This window comes from Cheilinus undulatus, linkage group 11, assembly GCF_018320785.1.
Source record: "Cheilinus undulatus linkage group 11, ASM1832078v1, whole genome shotgun sequence".
In the NCBI taxonomy this organism is placed as follows: Eukaryota; Metazoa; Chordata; class Actinopteri; order Labriformes; family Labridae; genus Cheilinus; species Cheilinus undulatus.
This window is the reverse complement of record NC_054875.1, coordinates 14,996,498-15,024,418: the sequence shown is the minus strand read 5'-3', so window position 1 is coordinate 15,024,418 and position 27,921 is coordinate 14,996,498. Positions and strand designations below refer to the sequence as shown.

At 38.7% G+C, this 27,921-nt stretch overlaps 1 protein-coding gene across 5 annotated transcripts in view; it reads right to left on the bottom strand.

The window, feature by feature from the left end:
- LOC121517966 (helicase ARIP4-like) overlaps positions 1–27,921 on the bottom strand; it is a 125,807-nt gene that overhangs the window by 16,753 nt on the left and 81,133 nt on the right. For all 5 annotated transcript variants that reach the window (XM_041800092.1, XM_041800090.1, XM_041800095.1 and 2 more), the window contains 5 exons: positions 9,950–10,193; positions 7,972–8,105; positions 7,620–7,778; positions 388–608; positions 109–291 (listed from right to left, as the gene is read on the bottom strand). In XM_041800092.1, the coding sequence (XP_041656026.1) occupies positions 109–291; positions 388–608; positions 7,620–7,778; positions 7,972–8,105; positions 9,950–10,193 (941 nt within the window). The remainder of the gene's footprint in view (positions 1–108; positions 292–387; positions 609–7,619; positions 7,779–7,971; positions 8,106–9,949; positions 10,194–27,921) is intronic.

Here is a 27,921-nt window from a genome sequence, read left to right as displayed (position 1 = left end):
TAAATTGATGCTTTGTGAATGGTTTGTCTATAGTATTATAAATAAGCATTTTAATATTTGAATTCAACAGTTGATGTTTTTTTTTAAGCTGAATCAGTGGTTGCTTACAGGTACGATGGCGAGCACAGTGTGAGCCGTGGTGTGTCTGAACAGGACATCGATGAAGGAGATGACCTGCAGGGTTTTCCCAAGGCCCATGCTGTGAGCGAGGATGCAGCCGAACCCACTGCTGCTACTGAATCGCTCCACCGACTCCACCAGGTTGTCGTACAGGAAGCGGATTCCACCGATCTAAGAAGACACGGGAGGAACAGATTGATAGTAAGGTGAGAAAAAAGTAAAAGGGGGGGATTTCAGTGACTGTGAAGGAAAAGGTCAAACAAATACCTGGTGAGGTTTGACTGCTCGTGCCAGCTGAGGCGACAGAAAAATGTCCTCCTCTGAAGTCGGATGGTTCAGGTTAACCAGCACCCTGCCCTCCGCGTCTGGCCGGTTGAGGGTGTCGTTGGCATGTGCGCCGCTTGGCTCACTGTCTTCTTCCTCAATGTTGGACTCCCCGCTGATGTGGACAACTGCATCATCTTCACCTGAGCTCAGATCAATTACATCTGCACGGACAGAGAAGTGTAAAGACAAGGGTTAAGAGGAGAAATGATTAACGGTTTCTTAAAACTATTAACTGTTTTATGTCTTGTCTATTTAAATGTAATTTTGGAAATTTGATGTGGGACTGATTTCTGTATTAATCAGGGTTTTGAACCTACAGAGGGTGAAACTAGGGATGCACAATGTTGGATTCTTGCCAATATCAGATATGCAGATATTTATAAAATCAAGCATACAGCATTAGTTCAGGTAGGCCACGGAGTCAAGCGCTGCCATATAACTAAGATCAGCTGATCTCACGCAAGCCCTCATCAACTGACGGCCAGCCAATTCGCTCTAAGCACGCTAATGGCTAGTTGCATTAATGCTGCCATATTTCAACTGCTCTAACCTGGCTATGCTTTGCTGCTCCCTCTGCAAGCTGCTTTTGCAACTGTCCTCCACCCCAGCTCCTCCTCTGTGCTTTATCTGACTTAATCAATGTCATTCTGTTGTCATTGACGTCTGCTCTGGATTTACTGTTGCTTCTCTCCCTGCCTCAGGCTTTTCTTTTAGGCACAGGAAGAGCAGGAATGTGTGCTGTTCCTGCTTGATGCTTCAGCATAGGCTTTTGAAAGGGCAGGGGGGATCTGCCGATACTGCGGTCACACTGATAATATTATGCATCACTAGGAGACACCTAATGCTGTCTTATGCATACCTACTCTCCTATTACAGTTTTTAAAAGTAGACAGTATTTTTCTCCTCCATATAATGTCCTCAGTAACAACAAGACACTATTTACAAGTGCCATCATTTATCATCGCAAAACACTGGTTACAAGGTTCTTTCTAGAAGGACTGCAGATGATGCAACTGTGATTAAGCAGTAGGAGGTTTTTCAGACTATTGAGGAGGATTTTTTTTCTTTGAATGATCAGCCTTTCAGACTTCTTTTCTCTGGCTGATGAATGTCATTAAGCACCTCCTAAAAAGGACTTTCTTAAAAACTTTTCAAAAAAGTGAAGCGTTGCACAACACTAGAACAAGAAACCTGGAGAAGAAACAACTTGGACTCCAGCTTCTCCCATGATAACAATTACCGCTAGACTTTATTGGCCTTGATACATTTGTCTCAAGTGAAGCGACAAAGAATGACTCCAGTATTTGTACAAGTTGTGTTGTTACATCAAACATGCGCGTCATTCTCCGTGTTGTGTTTGCGTGGAGTGGAAAGACTGAAATCCATATCTGATAAAAAGGACTTCAACGTCAACGATATCAAGTGGTGAAAGTTACACAAGCTGGCAGTCTGCGAGGGCACGACGGGAGGAGGAGAGGTGTGTGTCAGTATGTTAGTGTGTGTGTGGAGAGAGAGAGCGAGAGAGCTTATATAACTGCAGTGAATTGCTGGTTATACAAGTAGGATTAGAGTGGAGGGGGAGACTGGTTATGCAACCCCAACTAGAAATGTCACTGTGCCACTGTGAGTGTGTGTGTTGGTTATAAGTGTGTGTATATATGTGTGTGTTCTGGCTCATAACCAGGATTAGCCAGCTTTATTGCTCCACAGACCCGCTCTGATCTGCCCCACACACACTCTGCCTCTTTCATCTCTCTTCCTCTCTCCACCCTTCAGCCTATTTTTTTCCTCTCCCTCACTTTGGTCTACCGCAGCTCCCAAATCTACATATCATCTATGCAAGCTCTCATTGGTCACCCTATCTCTCTAATTGGTGCGTGTGTTTGTGTTGCAGGTGTGTTTATCCTGTTTGAGTGTCAAAGTGTGACTGTGCGCTTGGGCAACAAGGGAACAGTACATGATGTACCCTGAGGAGGTTTAAATATTCTGATGCACGTAGTGGCTAATCTATGAACACTCCCTACAGTTTCTAAGCCGTCACACAAAAAACTCGTACAAACAATCTTAATAGGAGCTGAGGAGTTCTAATTTGGAATATATTTTTGACAACTTGGTTTTAAAAATCAGGGGTGCAAAGTAACTGATTACATTTACTTGCCTTACTGTAATTGAGTATCATTTTTGTGTACTTGACCTCATTTGAGTTGTTTTTAACAAGGGTATATACAAAAAATTTTCAAAGACCCTTTCAAGACCCTTTCGATTTATTTTAAGAATAAGTTGGTGACACAGTTGTATGCATGTTTTTTGTGCAGATTCTTAGGTAAAAATGTGACAGCACAGCCAATAAAATGCAGCTAATACTTGTTATTATAACATGTTAATAAAACTTTCTTTTAAATACCACAGTGCTTACACTATCTGACTCTACGCTAGTACTACACTAAGCTAAAGCTTCACTGCAAAGCTGTTATTTTATTTGCAAAAATCCTGTGAAATGTTGGTGAACCTGCATTTACCTCTCATTTACATGCACACATCACTCGATCACACAGTTAACATGCTAGCTAGGGACAAAGCAGATGCACTGATAGTTCAGAGCACAAACAAGTGTGCAGGCTGATGTCAGACTTGTGATTAAATCTAAATGTAAAATCAAAAGCAGAACAACATCTTTTGAGGAATATAAAAAATGAAAACAGCTACAAAATTTAAGATCTTATGGTCTTGCATTCAAGACTTTTTAAAAGCCTTAATTTTTGCTTCATTGATTCATCAACTCTTCATAATGTCCAAGACCCTGCACATACTCTGTTAAAACCAGTATACCTAAGTATGCTTTTGGGAGAATACTTCACTACATTTTAAAAAGCATCAGTCACTGAGTAAAAATATAAAAGCTAAATGGCAAACAGAGGAGGGCCAAGCTGATGACATATCAGTAATTTAAAGAGGGGGGAAGATTTCACCTCTTCCTCTTGTAACTCTGTTTCAAGGGATAAAGGGGAACTGGAAATCAAAGGGTAAAGGTAATAATCAGAAATGTGTTTAAAATTTGGGCTGCTTTCCGATTAGTTAAAAATGTGCCTTTTTCCATGATACATTTTTGGGCTTGTTATGCCTTTATTTATAGAGGAGGACAGTGGATAGTCAGAAACAGGGATAAGTGAGCGGGAAAGAGACACGCGGGAAAGTAGTCATAGGTCAGTCTCAAACCCAGGTCGCCCACAAACATGGGGCATGCTTTAAACCACTAGGCCATCAGCACCCTCAAAAATGTCCCTTTAACCAAACAATATGGCAGGATATCCTTTTTTCTTTCACATGAAGGAAAAATCATATTTTTCTTTTAAACCTCCTCTGGTATTAAAAATAGCTAAACAGTTCTTTGAGTAAACTGTGAATGAAGGACTTTTTTCTTAGTTTGGGAGGCTTATAGATCAGTAATTTTATTTCTACTCAGGATTTGGTACTGTTAGGGTTTTTCTCGATACAAATCAATGCCTTTAATCAATAATGCCTATACTGTGCCCGAATCAATGCTTTTAAAAGTAAAAGTCTGTCAAAAGTAAGTGGATGAATAAAAGCTGTCTTGGATTGGTCAGTGACTTAGAAAAATACCTTTTTATTATACACTGTATATTTGGGCTTTTTATGCCTTTATTTGCCAGAAAAGCACAGTGAATTAAGTCAGAAACAGGGATGAGAGATTGGTTAAGAGACATGCAGGAAAGGAGCCACAGGCTGGAATTGCACCTTGGTAGCCAGCGCACGTGAGGCATGACCTTACTGCTAGGTCACATGTGCCCCGAGAAAAACCTTTAAACATGACCATAGAACATGTAAGTGAAGGAAACGGGTGTGACTTCTTTATATAAGAGGCTTAAACAACATTTATTTACTGGCATTCATCAAAGATGAACATAAACTAAATGTGTCTGTCAGGGTATTGGATGCATTGGTACCAGTACCATGTTGGTACCAGATTCCCATACTCATCCCTGCTTCTATTTATGTACATTTTAATCAAAGTAACTGCACTTTTATTTGGGTTTAGTATTCCTGTACTCTTTTCACCCTGGTCTGTTTTCCCTTGAAAGATTTTAAAGTTACATGAGTGATCACATCTCACATCTAAAGGCCAAACACACTTCTGTTGCGAGGCATGATATTTATTCTCTGTAAAATTTTGCCTTCACCATAAATGTCCTGGAGGTGAAATGGAGTGACAAAACCATGTTTGGACAATATATCAAAACATTTATATCCATTTTGGCCATTGAAATATCAAGTGGTAACCCTTGGTGCTTTGTGTGGACTAAAGCTGAACAATTAATTTAAATTTTATTGGAATCACAATATGATCTTCTGCAATTTTCATGTGTCAGGCCATGCAGTGTCATTTTTTTTTTTTTTTTTGCCAAAGATCCATTTCAAGTGCCATTTTCATGTAAACATTTTGTAGCAGAGATGTCCTGGCGCACACTTCACGCAAATGTAAGAATGTAATGTTGTTTGTACAGAAAATGCCCCCCCCCCAAAAAATATTCTAATCGATCATGCTTCTACTCTGTTGTAAAAGTTGTCATTCATAAAATCAAATTGAAATCGCAGTACAAGTCAAAATAGTCCCCATTCAATATTTTTTTTCAAAATCGTTCAGCCCTAGTGTGGACGCATCTGAATTTGTTTACAATATAGTTTGATATTTGATAGCTCAGACTGTTTATGGAGGTGGTCTGGCCTGAGATACCTTCATTCGGACTGGACTGGTAGTAGAAAACACATACTGGCATGCATTTAAGACCACTCCATCAACTGACATGATTTGAGTAAACAAAAGCATGACTTTAATTATGCCCGTCCCTCCTCACTAGAGGAGCAGCAGAGATCCAAATTATTCTGCTCAGCTCAATAATAACAGCCAGTCCTTCAGCTCTTAGATGGTAGCTAGAAGCTAGAACGCTAGAAAAGTGCAAAAATGGGAGCAGTTTCCTGATGTTTACAAAAGTAGTCAGCTCTAAGAGCTTGCTTGTGAGCAAAGGACACATCATGACTCCCTCGCAACTCATAGTCTTGAACTGAGATGTTGCTTCAATTTAACCAGTAGCCCTTATGGTTAATCTACTAAACAGTAAATCACTGTGTCTTTTAATAGCATGATAACATGAGGGAGAAAAGCTGTTAAAAAGACAACTGTGGCTAACTTGTCCCCATCTATTCTTCTTGCTAGCTTGGCTTCTTTGCTTACTGTAAGCCTTGGTGAAAGGAAAATGGAAATGATGAATGGGCTGTTGTTTGCATAGGAGGGGGGCAAGTGAGGTCTAATTTCAGGTCATCACTGACTTTGTTAGTATGGATGCCCATACTAAAGTGCAGTCACTTTGTATCCAAATGCCCAAAACAGGTCACTAATCTGTGTTAATAGACAGTCTAAGCCACCCCAAAGTGGTCACACCTCTGTGTTGGCTTCAAAGGTGGTAACAGAGGCCCACAGAGGAAAGATGGGTGAGCAGAGTCAGGGAAACACAGTACTGTCTGTGCTTGCATGCCTAACTGTGTATGTATACGCTCCCACAACACTTTCACGCAACCTGAATTAACAGACTGAATCACTATGAATTTCTTAAGGCGTAATGACAGCTGAGCTTTGTTACAGCTCTGTGCAGAAATGAACTGTGAAAACACCTTTAGATTTGGAGAGCATTTCAGGTAAATAGCAGCCAGAATATCTGCAGTGCCCTAGCTGGATCAGTGAGAACCTAAATCAAGTTTGGCCGTTACTCAATCCTCTACTTTTTCCTGGAGATTCAAACTGATCTGGCCATCTCATGAGCCAAATTTCCAGACCCCTGGGGTCAGAAAGCAATTTGAAACAGAGTGTGTAATTTAATGAACTCATGGCTGTCATGAGGCTTTTAAGGCTGCCTTGCTAAATCCCTGGAGACTGATGCTTTATGGGACACCGGCCAGCTAACGCAACTTAGTATCTTGACTTAGCACGCATAAGCTAGCATTGTGCCTTGTGGCTGAAGTGATCATTGCGGATGTAAGAATTAAGATATATATATATTCTTTAAAAATAAAGGTAAGTGGGAGGAAGAACGTCGCCTAGAATCATCTTAGTCAATTTAATGGTTGTTTCTGAAGATTTTTTGTATTTATATTACAGGGATTTAAATTCAATTCATAAATGTGCTGCCATCTTAACATGATAGTGTAATTTTTATAAAAAGCCTAAGAATACAAAAGAAGTCATGCCAGGAGCACTGGTTTAATGACCTATAAATATTGTTTTAAGTAATTAAAATGTTATAAGATCACAAAAATTATTTTGTTCCCCTTCATGGTGAGTAGCAGGCAAGGAAACAAACAAATGCAGCTATAATTTGACCTAGTCTGTTTTTAATTCATGTATTATTATTACAGTTCAGAATTTCATCCAAAATCCTCATTGTAGCATCTGGTAGGCTGTCTTTTAAGTGCAAAACAATAAAGCATCAATCCCCAGGGCTTTTATCATTACTGAGGCTGTATTCTGATGATTAAAAAGCCATTTCATAAACTTAACAACTCAATCCACATGTTGTGAATCCATGTGTGAGTTTACTGCTTAAAAAAAAATTAAAACAGATTTATTTAAATCCTGTGTAGAACAGGGCTGATTTCTCTCATTCAATTTCAAAGACTAGAAGTTCAAAGTTGGTGTTTCTTTTTCCAAATGTGAGCGCGATCTTTTCACATGTTGTTTCTCAGCTCACACTGTCCTGTTTTGGCATTTTAAGAATGAGTTCCTTGCTTATTTAAGGCTTACCTAGCTATGCAGACAGCTCAGAATATACAGATGGATGATGAGTCACAAATAAACTTCACAGATCAGTGTCGCTCTCTGCTTTCATGACCTCCCCAGCCCTCTGCCCCACTACCCCACTTACACAATCAAAGGTCATCCGGAGCAGGAGATATCCAACTTGTGGGCTACATTTAAGGCAAGCTAAGATCCATGCCATTATGCACTTCACTCATATAAATACAGTTAATAATGGAAAGGCCATATTTTTGTCCGATTGCTCTTTTCACCTTATTCTAAAATCTTAAATCTGGCCCTTGTTCTCAGATAATCAGAAATAAGTAGAAGGTTTTGGGTAACAGGTTATAGACTCTCCTCTTACCTGTTTTGTGTGTGCTTGCAGATGTGGGAACGTTAGACTTGCTGTCGTCCTCGATGCTGACTGTGCTGCTGGAGTCAAGGTTGATAACTTCCTGTCGGACAGACTTCACTTCTTGCTGCGATGCTGTTGATGCCGACTGCACGTGCTTTGTCACATCATCTAAGCAGGAGAAGGGAGACGAGAAGACAGGGGAGCATGAAGGACATGAGCGGACATGATATTTATTGGTAGATTTATAGTTTCGGTATTTTGTTTAACAGTTTTTTTTTTTATTAGTTCAGAATGACAGAGGTTAACAGTTATGTGGCAAAAATGCTGTAACAGGACGATAATGCGGGGTGCATGTTCTCACCAGTTGTGTATTCAGGCAGCAATGGTACGGGGAAATCCTGTTTTCTCTGCTGCTCCAGACGCCGTCTCCTCTCAAGCTCTTCCTGCTGAGCGGCTTTGGTCACTGCCTCCAGCTGATGCTCCCTCAGTAACTTCCTATATAGAGAAAAAAGAAAAGCTGAAAACCTAGTCGTCTTGTTTTACAAGATAAAAATAGTAAAAATGTTATTCACAGTCTACTGAATCAGGTGAAACTGTGTTATGAAGGAGTAGTAAGGCACTCACTACTCATTTAATTGACACTGAATGAAATGACTCGTACTGAAAAGTGTGACTCAGTTAGCTAGGAAAAGAGCTATCAGTTCTCCTTTAAATATCTGCTTTGTTAGGACTGTGTATTTATTCTTTGTTTGATTTATATTGGATTAATCAGTTTTGCTTCCAAATGTTTTACTTTAAAAGCTGTGATGAGATGGTTCAGGATAAGTCCTGTCCAGCTAAAGACAGAAGTACAAAGTTAGCAGTTAACTTGTGAATGCAGCATAACATTCAGCTGCCTTAAAAAGATCATAGATTTCTCTGAAGTTCAGACAGGAACACTCTCATCAACCAGAAGGCTCTGTTTAAAAGATGCTCCCTGGGTTAGTCAAGCTTTGACTTTCCAGGCAGCCTATAGCATGAAACACCCTTATATGCATGACATGACATGACCCATTACAATGTGCACTGAATACAATGAAATTAGTTCAAAAGCAATTAATCCATCGTAACAAATCTGAATATGAGGGTGCAACAAGTTTATGCTATAAAGGAGGAGGCTGGGGTGGAGGAGGTTAAGCTTTACCAGCAGCATCATGGTGCATCAATATGAAAGCAAGCAGGGATTAGTGAGAAGTACCCCATATTTATGTACACCACTGTGTTGAGAGAAAGAGCTGTGATTGGCTGTGGGAGCCGGGAGGCGATAATTAGGATCAGCTGGCCGTCAGCTCATCACGATTGGGCATGTGACTAATGTCCTGGATGAACAAACACTAGGCTTCATTTGGTGAAAACAAACCCAAAGCTAGAAAAAGGATTTAATAATGGACTTCAGTTTTCTCATGGACAGAAACCCCACTCCAAATGAATGCTAATGTTGCCAAGTGCTAACACATTAACTGGCAGGACAATCTAGGTTATGGTTTAGTGTTGTTAGCCTAACTGGTTTTATTGATGATGAGTTCTTCTACCCCTAAATTTTCTAAATAATGCAGTACAATTTTAAAAGACACCCATTAAATTATCTGTAATTAAGGAATTGGCAAAACAATCAACAAATTTTGGTTTTCAGAAGCTTTTCTCCTTAAAGTCAAAATGAATCTTAGCTTTGATGCATACAATAGACTTATACATAGAAATGAGTTGTATTGTTTATCAGTATTCTTATTATATAATCATTACTATATCTTTTGTCATACATGAGATTAAATGCTGTTATGTAAAAATGACAGCATTTCTGAGGTTTCACTCGATCGTGGTTACAGCAGCCAGAGGAATGCAGCTGCACACTTCAGCATGCTAACTCATAATTGTTGACAGATTGCATCATTAACTGGCCTGCGCTTTAGTTCCTCAAAATGAGAGTGAAATCAAAGAGGCAGAAGGCCAAAAGAGACACAGCGGGAAGGTGATGAATCCAAATATCCAGCCAACAATGACCATTATTAGGAATAGTGTTGAGTAAGAGTGAATGTAGGTTTACTGAGAAACATAATCAGGGGATTGTGTGCTAATCCCTCTCATGTCATGGCTGACTAGTAACTGTTTGCCAAGCATTTAATCATTTCCTTGAATCCCGCTTGAATGATTTATTAATGAAAGAAACTCTGTGCCTGATTTCATTTTGTTTGTCAGAATATTTCAGCATGTGGAATGTTTAGTAGAATGAATACAGTGTTACTTTAACTAACTGCAACTGTGTTAAGCCAGCACAAATACTTGGCGTTATGATGAATTACCTGATGTTGCGCCTCATGTGTGCAGGTTTGGAGCTCCTCTTCTTGGTTCCTGTCAGGGCGGAGGGAGGAGAGGGGCTTTGGCTGGCCGGCCTGGACCGAGGTCTGGAAGCGGGCTGGGAGGGTGGAGGGTGGGCCGGCATCTCCCCCGAAGGTGAGGTAGATGGGGGAGGGGTGCACTGCCAGGCAGCGGAGTCGCCACCCTGAGCCTCATTCTCTGAGCTGAAGGGGGCGCTGTGGGACTGGTCTGTGGGAGAAGAGAAAAAAGACAGAGCTATTTAAAATAAACTAAAAGAACACTGTCAATATGTTCAGAGGAAAATACTAAATTTGTCACATTTTGAAATACATACAATTAAGAAACAACCAAAAAACCCCAAAAGTTTAAGAAATATCGAATCCTTCTGACTACAGTACTTTTCTGTAAAAAAAAACGAAAAGTCTTTGCACATGTTGGGATTAAGTCCACAATCATCTGATTAACTTTCCCCTGAAAAAATAAACCGCAACTTTCTTGCTATCTCAACATGAGCTTCTCTAATAAACACATAAGAAAAGTCTGTATTTATGGCAACACAGAGATACTTTTTTCCTCTGCACACGTTCAATACTTGAACCATTTGCAGCCAGAAAAGGTGAAATTAATCATGAGCTACCCTCAGACTATTAAATTTAATAGAATCAAGGCTGTGGCCACAGCTAATACAGATACTTTAATTTTGCTAGATTTATTTTACTTTACATTGTTATTCCAACATTTAACAAATTACAATTCATTAAGTTTTTCTTTTAATTTTTGGTTGAACAAAACAGAATAAAAATCCAAAATAATCAAGTAACAACTTTAAGAGTCAAGTGCAAACTGCTGATATTTAAGCCTATAAAACTCACAGCATGTATTTGGCTGACCTCCAAAAGGCTTGATAAAAAGTAGAAATTTAGCAAAGCAGCTGTGATAAGTACAGAGTCTACTCCCAGTATTGTTTCATAAATGTGAAGCGATCAAACTTATCATTTTCCCAGCTGACACATTTAGGACAAGTTATGCCATTCAAATGAAATAATGTGCCACCTCACACCTATAACTGCTCTGAGCACTGATTGCTTGCCAAGTCTCGAACCTATTCATTTTCATTGTCTGTAAACAGGAAGACATAAATCAAATAAATGAATCATTACTTGATGTGAACGATCCCATGCCAAATATGCAGATCCTCCCAAAGCTAGTTATCATTACTGTGTTACTTTTCCATTATGTCATGTTCTCTGCTCCGTTCTGTGCTGGGAAACAGTAGAAGCCATGTCCTGATGGGTTTGCCAGAGGTGTGGAGGAGACACTCCCCTCCCATGAAGACAGCACAGGACAGACAATGAGCAGAGCACATTCATTTTAACAGACGGCACAACAAGTCCAATACACTAACAACACTTTTGGACAAAAACCACAACATCACTGATGCAACCTCTGGCCACCATTATGATAAAAAAGTCGATATTTGGACAAACATTTTGGCACAAATATGACCAAGTTTTAAAGGAAAGTTATTTGTTTAGGAGAAAACTTGAAAAAAAATTAGAGAAATATTTTTTAATTTGATTTAACATGTTTTTCCACTGATGTTTGAAAGATATCTTGTGCATCTTAGAAGTGTCCATCTTCTCCTGCCATCATTTAAACCTGCCTTGTTTACAGGCTGAGTGAAAAAGGATTTATTTCTGCTGCTGTCAGATTATGATGATGCAGGTTTGGCACTCAGTGTTCACATGCATGGTTTGGTCAAGTTATAGCGTGATTTGGCGTTTAACCTGTAATTGTCTTTGAGAGAAGCGATACATAGACAGAAGCATGTGCGACTCCACTACATTAGGTGGCGATATGATCCCTTTTAGCTAGGTACTCCTTAATCTTTTATTGGTTGACCTCACTTTACAGCATTGTACATTTAATCCATACTCTACGCTTAAAATCTGGTTAGTGTTAATTAACCAATTTCAATTTAAACTCCAAGTTTGGTGCTCACGATCATGAAAACAGAAAGTCAACATCAAACAGTGACTGTGCCATATATCGTGTTGTGCTCCCTTTGCCGTAGTATTTTGATATTTGTGGTAAAATCTGTTTTTGTTATATTTTGGCCACAAGAGAAACATCTTTACAATTACTTTAAAGGCAATTTATTTAACTATCATTATCATATATAGTTATTTTCATTTATATATATTTATACATTCATAAATGTTTTGTGTTTATTGCTTGATTGAAGTGTTCTGGGTTGACTGTGGTTCAGTAGGTATAACCAATATATCGGCTGCATGTATAAATAGTTTTGGGAAGTTTAAGGCATGATAAACATTTGTATATCTGCTGAAGTCTTTTTTTGTTCATCCTTCAACTTTAAAATGTGTCCTGAGGACTGAAGTTTTAAGTCTTAACAACATTAATATCTTGGTACCGATATCGGCTAAAACGCATAATGTAATTATCTGCCTATCTGATATTAGCAAATATCCACTATCAGTCAGTCCTTAACATCACTGCAATTAATATCAAGTGGCTGATTTCTGGAGCTTCTATCATGCAGGCTATCCCGTGACCTAACAGTGATACCTACAGGCAGATGACCAGCTCTACTACACTTAGCATTTATGCTCTTTGACTTCTAGAGCAGAGTCAAACACTACAAATGAGGAACATGCACAGAACGTCTGGTCCAGTATGGGTTTGATTGTGGTGCATACATGCAAGAGTAAATCTGTCTCCAATCGTGTTATCTTGGTGTGGTTATCCAACTTCAACGTACAACTTTTTCTAACTGCAAAACACCAGGATGAAGATTCATGATATTCTTTGCATAGCAACACTTGAAAACAAAATCATGAAATCAGAGCCATATGGAACCTCTGACTCCATCTGTAGACTTTTCTATTCTTCAATCTTTTCCAAACATCTTTATTTCTAGAGCACACTCTGATTCATCCACTCTCAATCTGCTTGTATTTCACTTTCACCTTTCTTCTCCTCCTCTCCTCCTCCTCCTCCTCTCTCAGTTGTTCTGGCAGAGACACACTGAACCAGATCTGAGGCTTATGTAAGAGCTGGATCATAAATATGGACGGCTTATGAAACACAAGACAGGACACAAACACTGACACACAGAAACTCGCACATCAACGCCCCATGCACACACATTTTCCAGAGGACAAGTGTTCAATAAGAATATAAATCAACACACACACACACAGACACCCACAAATGTGGCGTTTAGTCCGGCCAAGAATCTGCCGGAGATGTGAGGACAAACAACACAACGCTGCCAACACACACATGAAGTTCAATTTCATAACACACAAGAAGTGCATATGAGACATGTTCACGGCATGACACCTGGCAAACCCCAGCTTTAGTTTCCCACATAATGAGAAAACACTCACTCACAGACTCACATCCTAGCATAATGGAGCATGGAGGCTGGTGATGAGCTCACTGCCAGTTGAAAAACAACTTACATAAAACGCCCCTTCAGTCCATCTACGCGATAACAAACTTCTTGATGTGGCTGCTAATGACGCCAACCTGCCTCGGCCGTTTCTGTGTTCTCAGCATGTTAGGCTTATATATTAAATAACACATTAGGAGCACAGTAAAGTAGTGTCTCCAAGCAAATCATTTTCATTTTGTTGATATCACGTTAGAATGGAAGAGGAAGAAATCAAATCGCTGCAAATCATAACATATCTATTCATACATGCTGCGCTATCCCTATCATAAAACTACACTACACTAGTCCTACTGACGTCCTCTCTTAAGCCTAATTTATGAAAGTTTGGTTCAGACTTGTTCTAAAAGATATGCTCAGCCTGGGTCCAGAAAAATACAACCAAAGAGGACCATCATCCTGGTGTCCGCTGAAGTTTCAACAGCAACAGGATGTATTTACAGATTTTTAAGACATTCAATGTGCTAATTTAGGTACTCATCCAAATTTTCTTCCACAAACAATTATTATTTGAGCATGTACATGTAGAGTCGCAAAAGCTATGATAGCTAGATATGAATTGTAAAAGGAATGAATTGTGGGGATGTTAACTTGTGATCCCTTCACTTTCAACTTAAACCACTGACATAGTCTTAGTGGGCCAACTGGTCATTACTTAAGGGAATAAATATCTGAAAACCAAAAAAAGGGGCCACCTTCAAAAATATGATGTGAATATGATATGAAAAAAGTATTTCTTTGCGAGGATGAAGGAGCTACATATCCACCAATCTATCACAATCCATTTACTTGTTAATGACAATTTTTTTTTGTTTTACAAACCATGTATGTACCCTTTTTCTACATTTATCTGTATTGTGTTTACATTTTAAATGATGATGTTGTAATATCAATCATTCAGTCTTTATTTGTAAAGCACCAATTCATAACTTAAGTTATCTCTTTACAAAGAAGGCAGGTCTACCATCACCTATTATAATAGAGCAGTGTTAATCATTGATGTTATAATAAAGACTATACCCTATCACAATGAAGAGCAGTGTTAACCACCATGAGCATAGCACTAGCAGTATTTAGCCCTGTTACAGTGGCGACATAAACCTCCCCTAAAATAATATAGTTTGTGTATATGCTTCATACTATGGTGGCATTTATTGTCGTCATCAACAGTCATCTTTCACGAGCACAGTAGACATTTCAAGACACCTTTTATTTCCAGAGGTTACCAGAGACCCCACCGAGCAGTGGCATCACAGTGACACTGTAGGATTGTAGGTACTGTAGGATTTTTGGTTGAGACGTTAAATTAAACGGTTTTTGTCCCCAAAAGAGGTTAAAAAATGACAAACTTTTGTATTCTAGAGTTGTATAATAAACAATCATTTCACACTCAGGTAGCTTGTGGTAAATCTAACTTGTATATTTCTGACAATATGGCTAACAATCAGATCAGCTGTAGAAAAAAAGAACAGGGATTTCACTTCCAGAAACCATACTGTTGAGCTCTTATCATTTTTGAAAATGGGCATGTCAGGCTATGTGCAATGGCCTCTGTGTAGATTCAGGGCTATGCAAACCTTCTGCATATGCTACTGCAGAGATTCAACACAGAAGTATGCATTAGCCAGGCTTCATATCCTGATGAAGTATTAAAAAACACCACACAGCATGACCAAAATACTTTTTTGTACCAGGCTTTAAACAAAAATTCTTCTGTAAATGTATTCATTATGACAAAGCTAAGCACATTAGCATCCTTATTCTGCACATTTCAGCATAATGACAACATTAGCATTTAGCTCCATTGCTAAATCTCTGCGCCTGCTGCTGGCATGACAAGTTGTCATTCAACACTTCAGAGTAAAATTTGCTTTTTGACATGGAAGTAAAACCCGCTGACATCTGTCACTGTAAAGTCTCAGGGAGTTGAAAGCTCCTTTGTGTAGAGATTTTAGAGTATAAATAGGAAATTCTGTCAACTCTATTTGTTACTTTTGGCCCAGTTATTTGAGTGTTTTAAAGCTGGACTCAAGCCTGAAACTAAAATGAACTCGACTGTTTCTTCAGGCTACAGCTGACGGGACAATATTTCTCTATAAGCTTTGTGCTGAAATCAGTTCCAAATGATAAGCAGTCAAAATCTGAAGCAGACTGTAAGCTCATGTTGGTTTTTAAATGTGTGCAGAACTTTGACTTCTTCCCTCTGTGTGGAGGTAATTGCACAAACTAGCGACTCATTTCTTCTTTATAGGTATCTGTCAAAGAAAAAAAAAACACAGGAGACATAAAACCTGTAACTTCCTGTACACTGTGTGATTTCCTTTCCAGGAATGTGCTACCAGACTGGTTATCTGGAACAGACTATGAAAATTGCTTTCATGAGAGCGGACACAGGTTTAATGATTACTCCATCAGCAGAGATAAGAGCAGCGAGACAAGGAGTTCTTTAAACATAAAGACGTCCTAAAATAAGTTCACTCAATAACCCCATCTTCCCTGCTTTTAGCCCCGCTTCTCCCCAGCTCTATACAGAACAGTTATGTAACCATTCCTGAAATGCACGCAGCCTAAACATCAGCACACACACGTAGAGAGAGCACTTAAAGCAGACACAGAGAGGGCAGACAGGAAGGGAGAGAGGGGAGGGGAGATGAAAGAGAGGTCATCATTCAAACAGACTGAGAGAGATGCTCGTGTGAGTCAGAGGGACTGCAAACACATGAAAAAAAAAACATGGAGCGGACGCAAACAAGCACAAAGACTCATGGATTCTGGGAAGAAGGACTTTTACTTTTTTGCTTGGGTCAACAAGACAAGGAATTATTCACCGCAGTGAGAGAGAGAGAGGATTGAGAGAGAGCGACTTGTCGGGCCTTATGAAATATGTTACCAAATATGATTTTATAACCAGTTTATCTCACTTTGTGCCAACATCCAGTGTCCTAACACCCCCTGAGTTTAAATTTGTTTTAAGTATCTGAGATGTTTATATCCAAACATTTCAAAATAAAAGTTTGTTTTTACCAGAACAAAGTAGAAAATTAAGAGTTAGCTCATTTCATTCATTTAGTTATTCATAGGCTGGTAAAATCTCCTGAATAAAATTCTGATATGTTTCTATTGTAAGATAGAAGTTTGAAAAAGTTGGGTTTTCTTTTTCAAGGACTTGTTATGAAATGAAGGAGAGAAAAGAAAGAAAAGAGGCTGGATCATTGTGTGCAGGATTTCTATCTTTAGTAAGGATTAATGGGACAGAGAGAGTGGGACGCTGTGGAAAAGGCTTTTAGTGGAGCGCACATGGAAATCTGAAGAGCCCAAAGATTTAATGGGAGGAGAAGGACCGACGTTATTTTGTTTAGTTTGTTTTTAAGTTAAATTTCTACTGGCATAAAAATCAGAGCTGGGTCCACATCTGTTAATCTGTTTATTATCAAGGTTATTTTTTTTAATGATTTTTTAACATGAATGTCCAATCCAAAATTTGGGATAGCTCATTAGAGTCCGCCATCAATCCCCTGCTCCTACACTCATCTTTCAATGCCCTTGGCCAAAACCCCAATGTACTTCAACTGTTCTATCAGTGATTTGTGACTATGAAGGGATGCATGTGAATGTGATTATTTAATAAAACTGATGGCCACTCTGAATAGCAGCCTCTGCTTTGAATATGGAGTGAACGGGTAAGTGTGACCTGAGGTGTAAAAAAGTGCTTTGAGTAGCCAGGGAGCTAGAAAAGATCTATAAAAGCTCAAGTCCTCTTATTATCTAGAGAGCTTAAAAATGCCTCCGGTGCTTTTATTGTGAAATGCTGCTTCACCTACACTAAGTTATGTACATAAGGAGCTCTACTAGGCTAGAAGGAAAACTTTTGAAAAAGTTTCTATATCCATCTGTGGATTCTTATGGGTATCATTTGTTTAGATACATTTTTTTCAGTGGGTTAAGATCATGGGGACACTTTCCAAAGCAGCAAGACCATTTATATTAGAATAATATGAACACAAGTGAAATTTGAGTGACCTTATTGATGATAAGTAAAATGGTCTGGATCACATGAACCATAACTTTCTAGCCATGTACATCATACAAAGCAGTTGTGTAAATACAAGTGATGATGATGAGAGAAAACAGTGATTTCCCAGGGACAGACTGTTGGACTTTCACTAAGTTTTTATGTTAAAGTTTGTTCATGTTGAACAATAAAAGAAATGGCTGTCATTAATTATTCAAAATAAAAAGAATGGCAATTTTAAGGCTCAAGGCAAGGATGCAAAATATTTTAGTTTTGCTGAAATCTGATATGCCAATACTTACAAATCAATCTTTGCTGATACCTTAAATGTTGTTCAGACCTTATGATGATGAATAAAAATTAAGACTTCAGCTTACGTAGGTCTGTTGGTCCAGCCTTAAACTCCACTGACATATTTGTTTCTATGACCAATATTTACAGCTGATATTGGCAGATTTTTATAGCCTAATATCTGTTGTAAATATTAGCAGAAGTGTTCATATTTGCAATACAATAATTAACTTTATAAGGTAATATCTGCCACCCATATCATGCTGATAATATTCAAGTTTCACATTAGTCTTTATTATCCCTGTAAAGGGATATATGACATTTCTCCATCATTAGTAGCACAACAACAAAACTAAAGTCCTACACATTTAATGTTCTGTACTTTCTTGATGATAATCACTAAGAATGGCAGACAAACTCCTGCACAGGTTTTTCTCAGCATCATGGTCTTTGCCTGCAAATTTAGATGGATTCCTTTTCCCTTATGCACCTTATGAAATAAATGTAGTTCTGGTAAATCTCTATACTACTGATCATTAACATAACAGACTGTTGTTTTTTAAAGCATGTGGTCACCAAAAGCATTGAACATTTTGACACCCTTTTTGGGTTTGGGGTTGATGGCAGAGTACTGCAGACCACTATTATAGAAAAATGCTTAGACAAAGTAGACCTGCCCTCCAGTAGCACTGACACAATTTCAAAGGCATGGGAAAAGGAAAAAAATTTCTCAAATTAGAAGAACTGCCACAAGCTGGGAAACTTACTGTGGTCTTTTTCAGTGTTTTCTGACATAACTGCAACAGCTAATTCACTCAAGAATAACAAACAGATTAACTGATAAAGAAATAACTACTATAAGTACAAAAACAACAGACTCTTAAACTGATTATGCTGGAACTAAACTTGAGGTCAGATTTTTACATCACATTGAGGAGACTTTGGCGTCACTCTCACTCATTTATGTAACATGTGTCAGTCTGAATACAAGATGGCATTCAGCCAATCGCTTGTTTCTGTTCCATTTCCTTACAAAGAACTACACTTAAAGAGAAATCAGGCAAAAGCTGCTACGCTGCAAAACAAGTTTCATAACCTCCAGGATACAGATGTTTGCCTCTCTTTTTCCAGTCCATTTTCTTATCTTTTCACACACCACTATCCCATTAACGCATCTTCTTAGGTGTGCTTAGATTTAGTGACATTTCTAAAAACTTAAACAGATGTCAACATGAAGACACGTGGGATTTAAGTATGAAATGAAAGTGGTGAGCAGCTGTGAGTTTTGAGTTTTGGTGCTGCCAAAGTAAGGTGCCTCACAAACAGAGGCAGACTTGGTTTAACAGATTCATTCATACAGACACAAACACACACACCTCAGGGAGAACCTCACCGCTTCATGACCAGACAGTAGGGACAGGTTACACAACACATGCATACACATAAATGCACAAAATACATTATATAACTAATGAATCACTGCGTATTCCCAACTGAGGATCTGTGAAACTAAAAACCTGTCTGTGATGGAGATAAACAAAAACACACACAAGCTTTGGGTGCTGGGGAATTTAAAATCCAGCACAAAAGTGGCAGAGCTCCAATAAAAATGCTGCCCAGGTAAAAGGTGAATCACTGGCTCCATGATGACAGACGCTCAAACATTAGAGGGCATTTTGTCATCACAGCCACTAACAAGGCTGGAGTCAGGCCAGTGATATTTATATACCATTTCACTAACAGGCAAATAAACTTTGAACGATGCTCTGAAAGCCCAGTCTCAAAGTCCCGCAACACCTTGTTCTACCAAGCGCCAAGTTTATCAGGATGAAAAAAATCCGATTTTATCCCAATTTTAAAAAATGTACTGGTATAAAACTCAAACATGCAGAGTATAAATTAGTTAATGAAAGGCAAATCTGAATGATACAAAATGAAGGGGTACACGGACAAGATAAAGGATAATATAAAATATTTTTAGGTGATACAAACTTTCATTTAAACTGCAGGTTTTTTTTTTGGCAATAACAGTTTTATATTGTGGTATTACAGGACTTAAATTCCTGATATGGCAATTTACAATAAAAGCATTCAAACAACATAACAAGTGGGGACTTTTATTGTTTATCAGCGGATCAGCTAAGCTCATATAGCGGCAAATGTAAGGAGTTAGTTTTTTCAGAGCTACAGTGGACCATCAGTTAAAAAAACATTTAGGCAGTTGTTCAAGCCAAGGACAATTCAAACTGTTGCCGTGCTGCGCTCTAGTTGAACCAAGTCAGTCTATTCCAGGTCATAGCCTGCGTTAAAGCCAGAGACGGACCAACTAAAGATGCCCTGCAAAGTCAGCACACTTACTTAATGTCACTACTTCCTGCAGACATCAAACTTGGATTCTGATGCTCGCTCCAACACAAGGAAGTGATGCGACCTGCTTTTTTGGTGTCAGAGGAAAACAAAAGGAAGACTTGGACTCAATCAAATGTCAAAATCTGTAACAAATTATTTTTATTAGCTGTCTCCTTGGCTGGTAGGTCAGGCCATTGGTTCTCAACTGGTGTGTCGGGACCCAAAAGTGGGTCGCTGGGCTGTTTTCAGTGGGTTGCAAACTGGTTTCAGGAAAAATAAGTACATAAAATGAGAAATAAAAAGGGCAAAATATCTCTGATATTAAAGCCCTCAGCAGACATCTCTCTACACACTTTATTTTACAGGAAAACAAGTTAATTCTGATTTTCTTGGATGGAAATATTATCAAGAAAGTTTTCATATGATAATTTGAAGATATCTTGTCACCTTTTGAAACAAACAATCAAAATGTGTTATAATGGTAAAACATAGTGAAATGTTTGCATACATGTCCTCACAAAGTGTTAGCCAGTATCTTTGTTGTTTTCCTTCCAAGGTCCAAATTTCCTCATTTTTTGCTGAATTAATTTCAGAAGAATCAGAAGTTTGTGTCCCTACTTCACATAGATGGTGATGGGCCCTATGGCTGGATCAATTGAGAAGCCCTGGGTTAGGCTATCAGTGCTGGCGGCATGGCTTTTATCTTAAGGGCGCCCTACAACCAACCAAACAGTCACAACGGTATTGCAAAATATTTTGTGGACAAAGAAACATCAGTTAAAGTATTTAAAAAAAAGTTTTCCACCTCTTTCTTCTGCTCATGTAATAATTATAAGCACTATTTGCACAAAATCTTAGAAAAGCATCCAAATGCAAACCTAATCTGCCAGCATTAATACAGTTTTTAACAGGAATTCAGAGATATTTTTTTGGACATTTTTGCAGTCTTTGCAGTCAAAAATGTCTTTCTCTAACAAACATTTCCATTTTAGATGAAGTTCAAGATAAGATCAGATCAGATCCTGTTTTCTTCAAATAAACCATGACTTGTGGCCTATCTTAGTATAAATGTCAGTTTGTTAACACTTGGAATGCACTTCTGAAAATCATTTTTTATCAGTCATGTACTTAGATGGACTATATTTTGCAGAGCCACAGGAGCATTGGCATCGCAGCTGTCCTTGAAGTGTATTTAGCATTCCAGTAGTTCTCAGTGCTAGAAGAAAAGCTTCTCTAACAAACATTTCCATTTTAGATGAAGTTCAAGATAAGATCAGACGTAACTCAAATGCACTTGTGATGATGGAATGATTTTTAGCTCATTACATTCTTAATTTATGTTAAACAAGCTAGTTGGGAACGAGCTCTCTAATTCAGTTTTAGCTTTCCTGACTCATCTAGAAATCATTTATTCAGCTGTGGAATGGTAGAGGTGTTATCTTAAAGTTGAATTAAGAGTTGGGGAGCATATTGTTAGGAGCCGGACTCAAATAGTGCAAGTTCTGAGGAGAACAAGTGCACATGAAGAGAGATAAACAACTGTGATGATGCATAAAACGAGATGACACGAGGTAGGAGTACAGTTAAACCCTTTGCTCTCTAGCACCACTGATTCTCAGAGCAGAGAGGGTGAGAATGTGTCCAAATGTCTTGATGAAGAGCTGAATCATCAGTCAGCTTTAAGTGTCACAAAGTAAACAGCATTCACAGCAAATTTTTTAACTCATGAATTTGTTCTTCTAGACACGCCCTGCGGTTTGAAGACCGGCTGCTCAGCATTAAAACAGCACAACATGTACCCGAGATAAACACAACTCCAAAGAATGTGAGGCCATCGGCAACTAAATCATGGTTAGTGTATTTGTGTGTGTGCGTGTGAAAGAGTCTCAGAGGGGGGTTGAAGCAGGGAAATGTCTTCTGAAACCACAAGGTTACATAACCACATCTACGTAAATGTAAAGAGTTTATATAACGACTCGCTCTGCACTAAAAACACAACCATGCAAAACAGCCCTGAGTGTGTGTGTGTCTAATCAGAGCGATAAGTGTGTCAGTGTTATAAGAGGGGAAAGAGAAGAAAAGAGAGGCAGAGAAAGATTAAGAACACAATGCTGCACAAGGAAGAGAACAAAAAAGAAACACTTTAACCCTCTAGAATGAACACAGAAAGAAAATAGAACAGTTAAAACCATAAAACACCGTAACGTTCTCCCTCACTCAACAGATTTTGTTTTACTCTTTTTGACGTGAAAACCTACAAACAATCACTGGATAAATTCTAGAGTGCAGCGACTCTTATTTCTTTTTTTTTTTTTTTTTATTTGTTCAGATATAAATTTACAAGTTAGTCATAGTTTTGGATATAAAAAGCACTAGACTGTAGTTAAAAAGGTTCCCTTCTGAGTTATCAGTGGCTGCCCTTCAGGGAAAAAAGACTCGTCTGGAACAGATGGGTGAACGTCTGCCCTTGGGATCTAAATACAAATCAAGATTATAATCTGTACAGTCAGCCACAAGCATTTTTTTCCTGGACGTCTCCATTGGTTATTAGAGCAGACTGCAGCAGAGCTGAATGTGACTTTCCCTCTACAGTTTGTCAACTTTTAATAGCGAGTCACAGCCCTGTTTACAGATATTTAAAGTGACAACCAAAGTTATTTCATTATTTAAAGCTCCTGTGAGAAGCTCTTTGGTTGTAATGAAACAAACTTAAATACATACTGATGACTCTATTTTACCTATGAAAGCAATAGCAACCATCAGCAAAAGCTTGATTCTTTCTATCTATTCCAAATTTGCCTCTAACACCTGCCACCAGGTAGGTGTGAGTCATGTTGATTAACAGCAAACTGACATTTGAAATTCTTCCATGTTTAAGATCAGGGATGACCCTGAAGACTTAAACATCACGTTTTTGCTCGACAGCTAATTTCAAGCATTACAATCTTACTGTGTATGTGTTCACAAAGATGACCATGGTAAATTTGTGGACAGGAGTTCATTTAGTGCTGGTATCCACTAAGTTACATTGTCTTTCTGCTCTCCAGGCTGGAACAGATTGTGATGCCATGTGCAAAAGGTCTTTGTATGGGTCTAAATTTACATTGATTTTCCTGTTTTCTTCAAATAAACCATGACTTGTGGCCTATCTTAGTATAAATGTCAGTTTGTTAACACTTGGAATGCACTTCTGAAAATCATTTTTTATCAGTCATGTACTTAGATGGACTATATTTTGCAGAGCCACAGGAGCATTGGCATCGCAGCTGTCCTTGAAGTGTATTTAGCATTCCAGTAGTTCTCAGTGCTAGAAGAAAAGCTTCAAAAGTGTGGGAGGATTCAGAGCATATTAAAGATGAGCTCAAAAAGTAAAATACAAGCTGTGTCAAAAGCTAAACAATGAGCAACCTGGCCTTGCATTTAAAATAGGAGAGTGCCAAAAGCTTTGGTAGCTCATAGAGCTGTGAGACTGCTGTACTGTAAAAGGGCGAGTGTCATATCCAGAGGTGGAAAAGTACAGGACTATCATTCTCAAGTACAGTTACTTTGGTTAAAATTTACTGAAGCAGTCTATAAGTTTACCTGGATAAAAGTAAAAAGTATTTAATCTAAAGGTTACTGTAGCTCCTGAGGAGTTGTACTGTAAAATATGATTGTTTCTTACTGGCATGAGAATATGCATCTCCACCTTTATAATAAAGTAAAATCATGGTATATCCTTATGTATAAGGCTTTACTTAATCTGCTTCCCTCATACTTGTGTGATTTTATTCACATGAAAAGTGCTGGCAGCTAAAGTCTGTACCAGTCACAAAATGTACTTTTGCTACCTGTGCCTAAAGTTTGTCTTGAAATGGTCAAGACAAGTTTCAGGTACGCTGCTCCTGCAGCCTGGAGTATCTGGCCCGGCTAGTGTCTTTAAATCTTTTTAAAATAAATGAATGGTGTTGAAGGAACATACATCAGGTTGCAGATGTTTTGACAGATGACTTACTGCTCTGTGGCCTGGATATGACTCATTTGTGTTTGTAGTAGTTTTTATGTTCTATGTGTGTAACTGTGATCGGGAATAAATTCAAATAAATAATGAATGCTATTCTGGGATACAACGTGGAGTCATTTTGCATGCACTATTGTGGAGTCAAAGTCAAACAACTGTCTGGTTTCATTTTGAGCTAGAACCTCCCTTAGATGTTAGTTCTTTACTCAGTATTTTGTGTTTTCTATTTTAATGAAGTACAAAACTTCATCCTAAAAAAACAAAAAAATATATATATTTTTTTATCAGAGGACAAATATAATCAAATTACATTTTTTATCTTTTATAAGACTACAGAAAGAAAACATTCAACTATCTGTCAACAATCCTGATCAATTAGATTCAATATGCAAATTTGTTTAACAAGAAGCTTTCAAACTTAACTTTTCTGATAACAAAAACTGCATTAGTTTTTAAAACCCTTTAAAAGTGGAGAAAGTCTTGAATTTATTTACCATCAGAAGACAAAAACATAGCTGACCAGAACCCTTTTATATGAGTCTCAACCTGTCAAACCAACTTAAACAAAATTTGAAGAACATTTTGGAGCTCTCACTGATCAAAGGTCCTAATCACCAGCGTCCGTTTTTTTACACCCAAATTTATGACCTCAGACACTGAGGGCCACCTGGGAGACGAACACACATGCCTACATTTACAGCCACAGAGAATATTAGTTCCTGAGCTCTTGACCTACATACCAGCTCCATTTTGTCACTCAATGCAAACACACAGCAGAGTTCACACATACTGAACTAGTGAACCAAGGATCCACTGTTTTCAGGTGTGTGTGTGTGTGTGGGGGGGGGGGGTGTGTGTGTGGGTGTGTGTGTGTATGTGTGTTTTCCAGTGGTTTTCCTTCAAAAACAAACCCCATCTTTAATCTCAAACTTTCCTGCCTCCGCTCTCTGCCTCTCCTCCCTGTGACTCACCCGCCAGAGCGCTGAAAATAAGTCACAGAAAATAAATAAATAAAAAGGACAGGAGTGGACAAATCTGTCTGTCTGGGTCTCGCCCTCCCGTCCTTCGCTTGCCATCTACGTAAGGAGATTACCGATGACAGCGGATATTTACTACGACACAGCAGAGAATCCTTCACGTCACACACTCGCAAACAGAGGACACACAGGTCATTCAGCACGACAGGGTACTCCAGCAAGTAGACAGGAAATGGAGGGATACAGAATTAAGCATACCTGAGTCATCGAATCATTTGTACAACAGACGAAGCAGGACACTGAGAAAAATGTTCAGTTTGGAGCCATAAAGGTTTCTGTTCTTTGCTTTTTATCCAACGTGTTCTGGAAACTTTAGAGGAATTTCATAACTTCTGTCTTCTGAATGGGCAGTGATAGGGCAGCTTTTGTTGCAAACAGTCTGAGGATAAAAATGGCAAGTTTGAAATAAGGGTTCATGATTGGGTAATCCTTAAAAATGGTCTTACTGACTGCTGACATTTCATAAGCATGTATATACTTATTCAATCTTAAAAGCATAGTAAAAATATGCTGAAAAAGGTTCAAAATTAAGAACTTTTAACTCTACTAAGTCATGGGATTCAAGATCAAACCTGTGATGATCTGTTTGCGCACTTGCACAACATCGGTGAAAATTTAGACAAACATTTGCATGTTTGAACTCAAATGGCTGATTTTTTTTTCAAATCGTCACACAATATTTTTCAGTTAGTTCCATCCTAAAATTTGTGAATTCAAGGTCAGTGGACATGTGAACAGAACAGGTACAGGCTTTAAGTGGCAGCTAAAAATGGTCTTATTAATAGCTGGCTACCTTCTTCCTATTATTGACTTCATAAATTAGTTTGACTTACAAACTGTTACTTGCTTTTACTGTGCATTTAACATTAATTTCAGTGGTGTATCAACTCAAAATTAAGTAATTTAACATTCAAAATGTTTTTGCAACAAAAAGGCGTAATCTCCTTATAGCAGGTTGTCTTTGATGACTCTATATTTAGCTGTTGGTGAAGGTTTGTGACCTACAGTTGAAACTCTGAAGGTTCACATTCAATCTAAGTTATGAATGAAATTGCAGTAAATATATAAAACAACCCATTTTTACATTTTGTGGCTGAACCAACAACTCTGTGTTTTGCTCAATAAGTTTCCATCAAATTGCAGGGAATTAAGAGTTATATGCACAAAATTTTTGAAGGACCCTCAGGCGTCCTCTTATCACTTGTATCTCACTTTGTTTCACCAACTAGGTGGACAAGCTTTCTGGCGCCACTAGCTGGCAACTTTTTTCCAAAGGGTGACTCCTCCATGTCAGCAGAAAATCCTCACAAGTCTGGAAAACTCACCACAATTGAGCGGATGGAGATGAAGTTTATCCAGTGTGACCTAATGGGCAGTGGTGAAAGTAATAATGCTCCTTTTTACTCTTGTTTTCATATGCAAGAAATCCAACAGTTATTATGGCAGACTGAGACAGTGGTTTCTGTTGCCACTTCCATTAGCTTTAGGGCAATGCTTAAGAAGAGAGTCCCAATAAAGATAACTTCATCATCCTGAAGCAAAGAAATGCTTGGATAAACATTAATCTAAAAGTTAAATAGAAAACAAACAAACTTTAGTTTTACTCCACTCCCTTTTCCATCTAATCCTACGAATTCATATTTCCTTCTTCCTCCTCCACTTCCTTTCTCTCCTAATCTTTGATTCTTCCCACTGAGACTTTCTCCCCCCTCGCCTCTTCATCCTCCTCCTCCTACCTGGAAGTACTTTTCTGAATTTCCTTCCCACCTCCTTGTTTCATCTGAAATTTAAACATCTTCCGGTCATCTCAGTCTTCTTGCCTTTTAATGCATTTTCTCTCTTTTTTCTCCTTGCCTCCGCTCCTACTCTACCTGTCTCCCCACTCCTATTCCAGGTGCGTGTTTGAGCACGCTCATTGGCCGTCTTGTCCCATTTCTTACATAATCTTCTTCTTTCAATGTTGAGTTATAAAACAGAATAACGTCTCATAGGGCAGGATGACCTTGAGACACTGGGTATACGGCTGTCATTACAGGGTGTAATTTCATCTGTCTGACCAGAACAGTGTTCACTGGAACCTTGTTGTCATCAGTTCTCAATACAAGGAGGGGTGCTCATCAAGTCTGGCTTTTTTACTAACACACAATCCAGGCTGTGTTCATCTTAATTGGAAATTTGAAGCCTGCACTGAATATACTGGATTTTTCTCTTTATACTTTTCATCCAGCAACCTTTTAAAAACAAAGAGACACGCTGGAAAGTAGCCACAGGCTGGACCTGAACCCAGGCTGTCACAGTACACGGGGCGCAACCCAACCACCAACACCCCAAGGTGTTTTTTAAATGTGTGACATTATCGGTTCAAAACTCAGAAAACATGTTGCAGTCCAAGGCCATGGTTCTCAGCTGGGGATGGTGGATTGCTAGTCGGGGAGTGAGTCTTTGGCCAAAGTGAGGGAGTTCAAGTATCTCAGGGTCTTGTTCATGAGTAAGGGGAGAATGGACGGTGGGAGGACTGGCGCAGATGTTGTACCGTACCGTCCAGGTGAAGAGGGAGCTGAGTCAGAAGGCAAAGCTCTCAATTTACCAGTCGATCTTTATTCCAACCCTCACCTATGGCCATGAACTTTGGGAAATGACCAAAGGATTAAGACTGTGGCTTCAAGCGGCCGGAATGAGATTGTTCAGGAGTGCGTCTGGGCTCAGTCTCACAGAGGAGCTCAGATCTCAAAATAGAGCTGCTCCTTCCACTCAAAAGGAGCCAGTTGAGGTGGTTTGGGCATCTGATC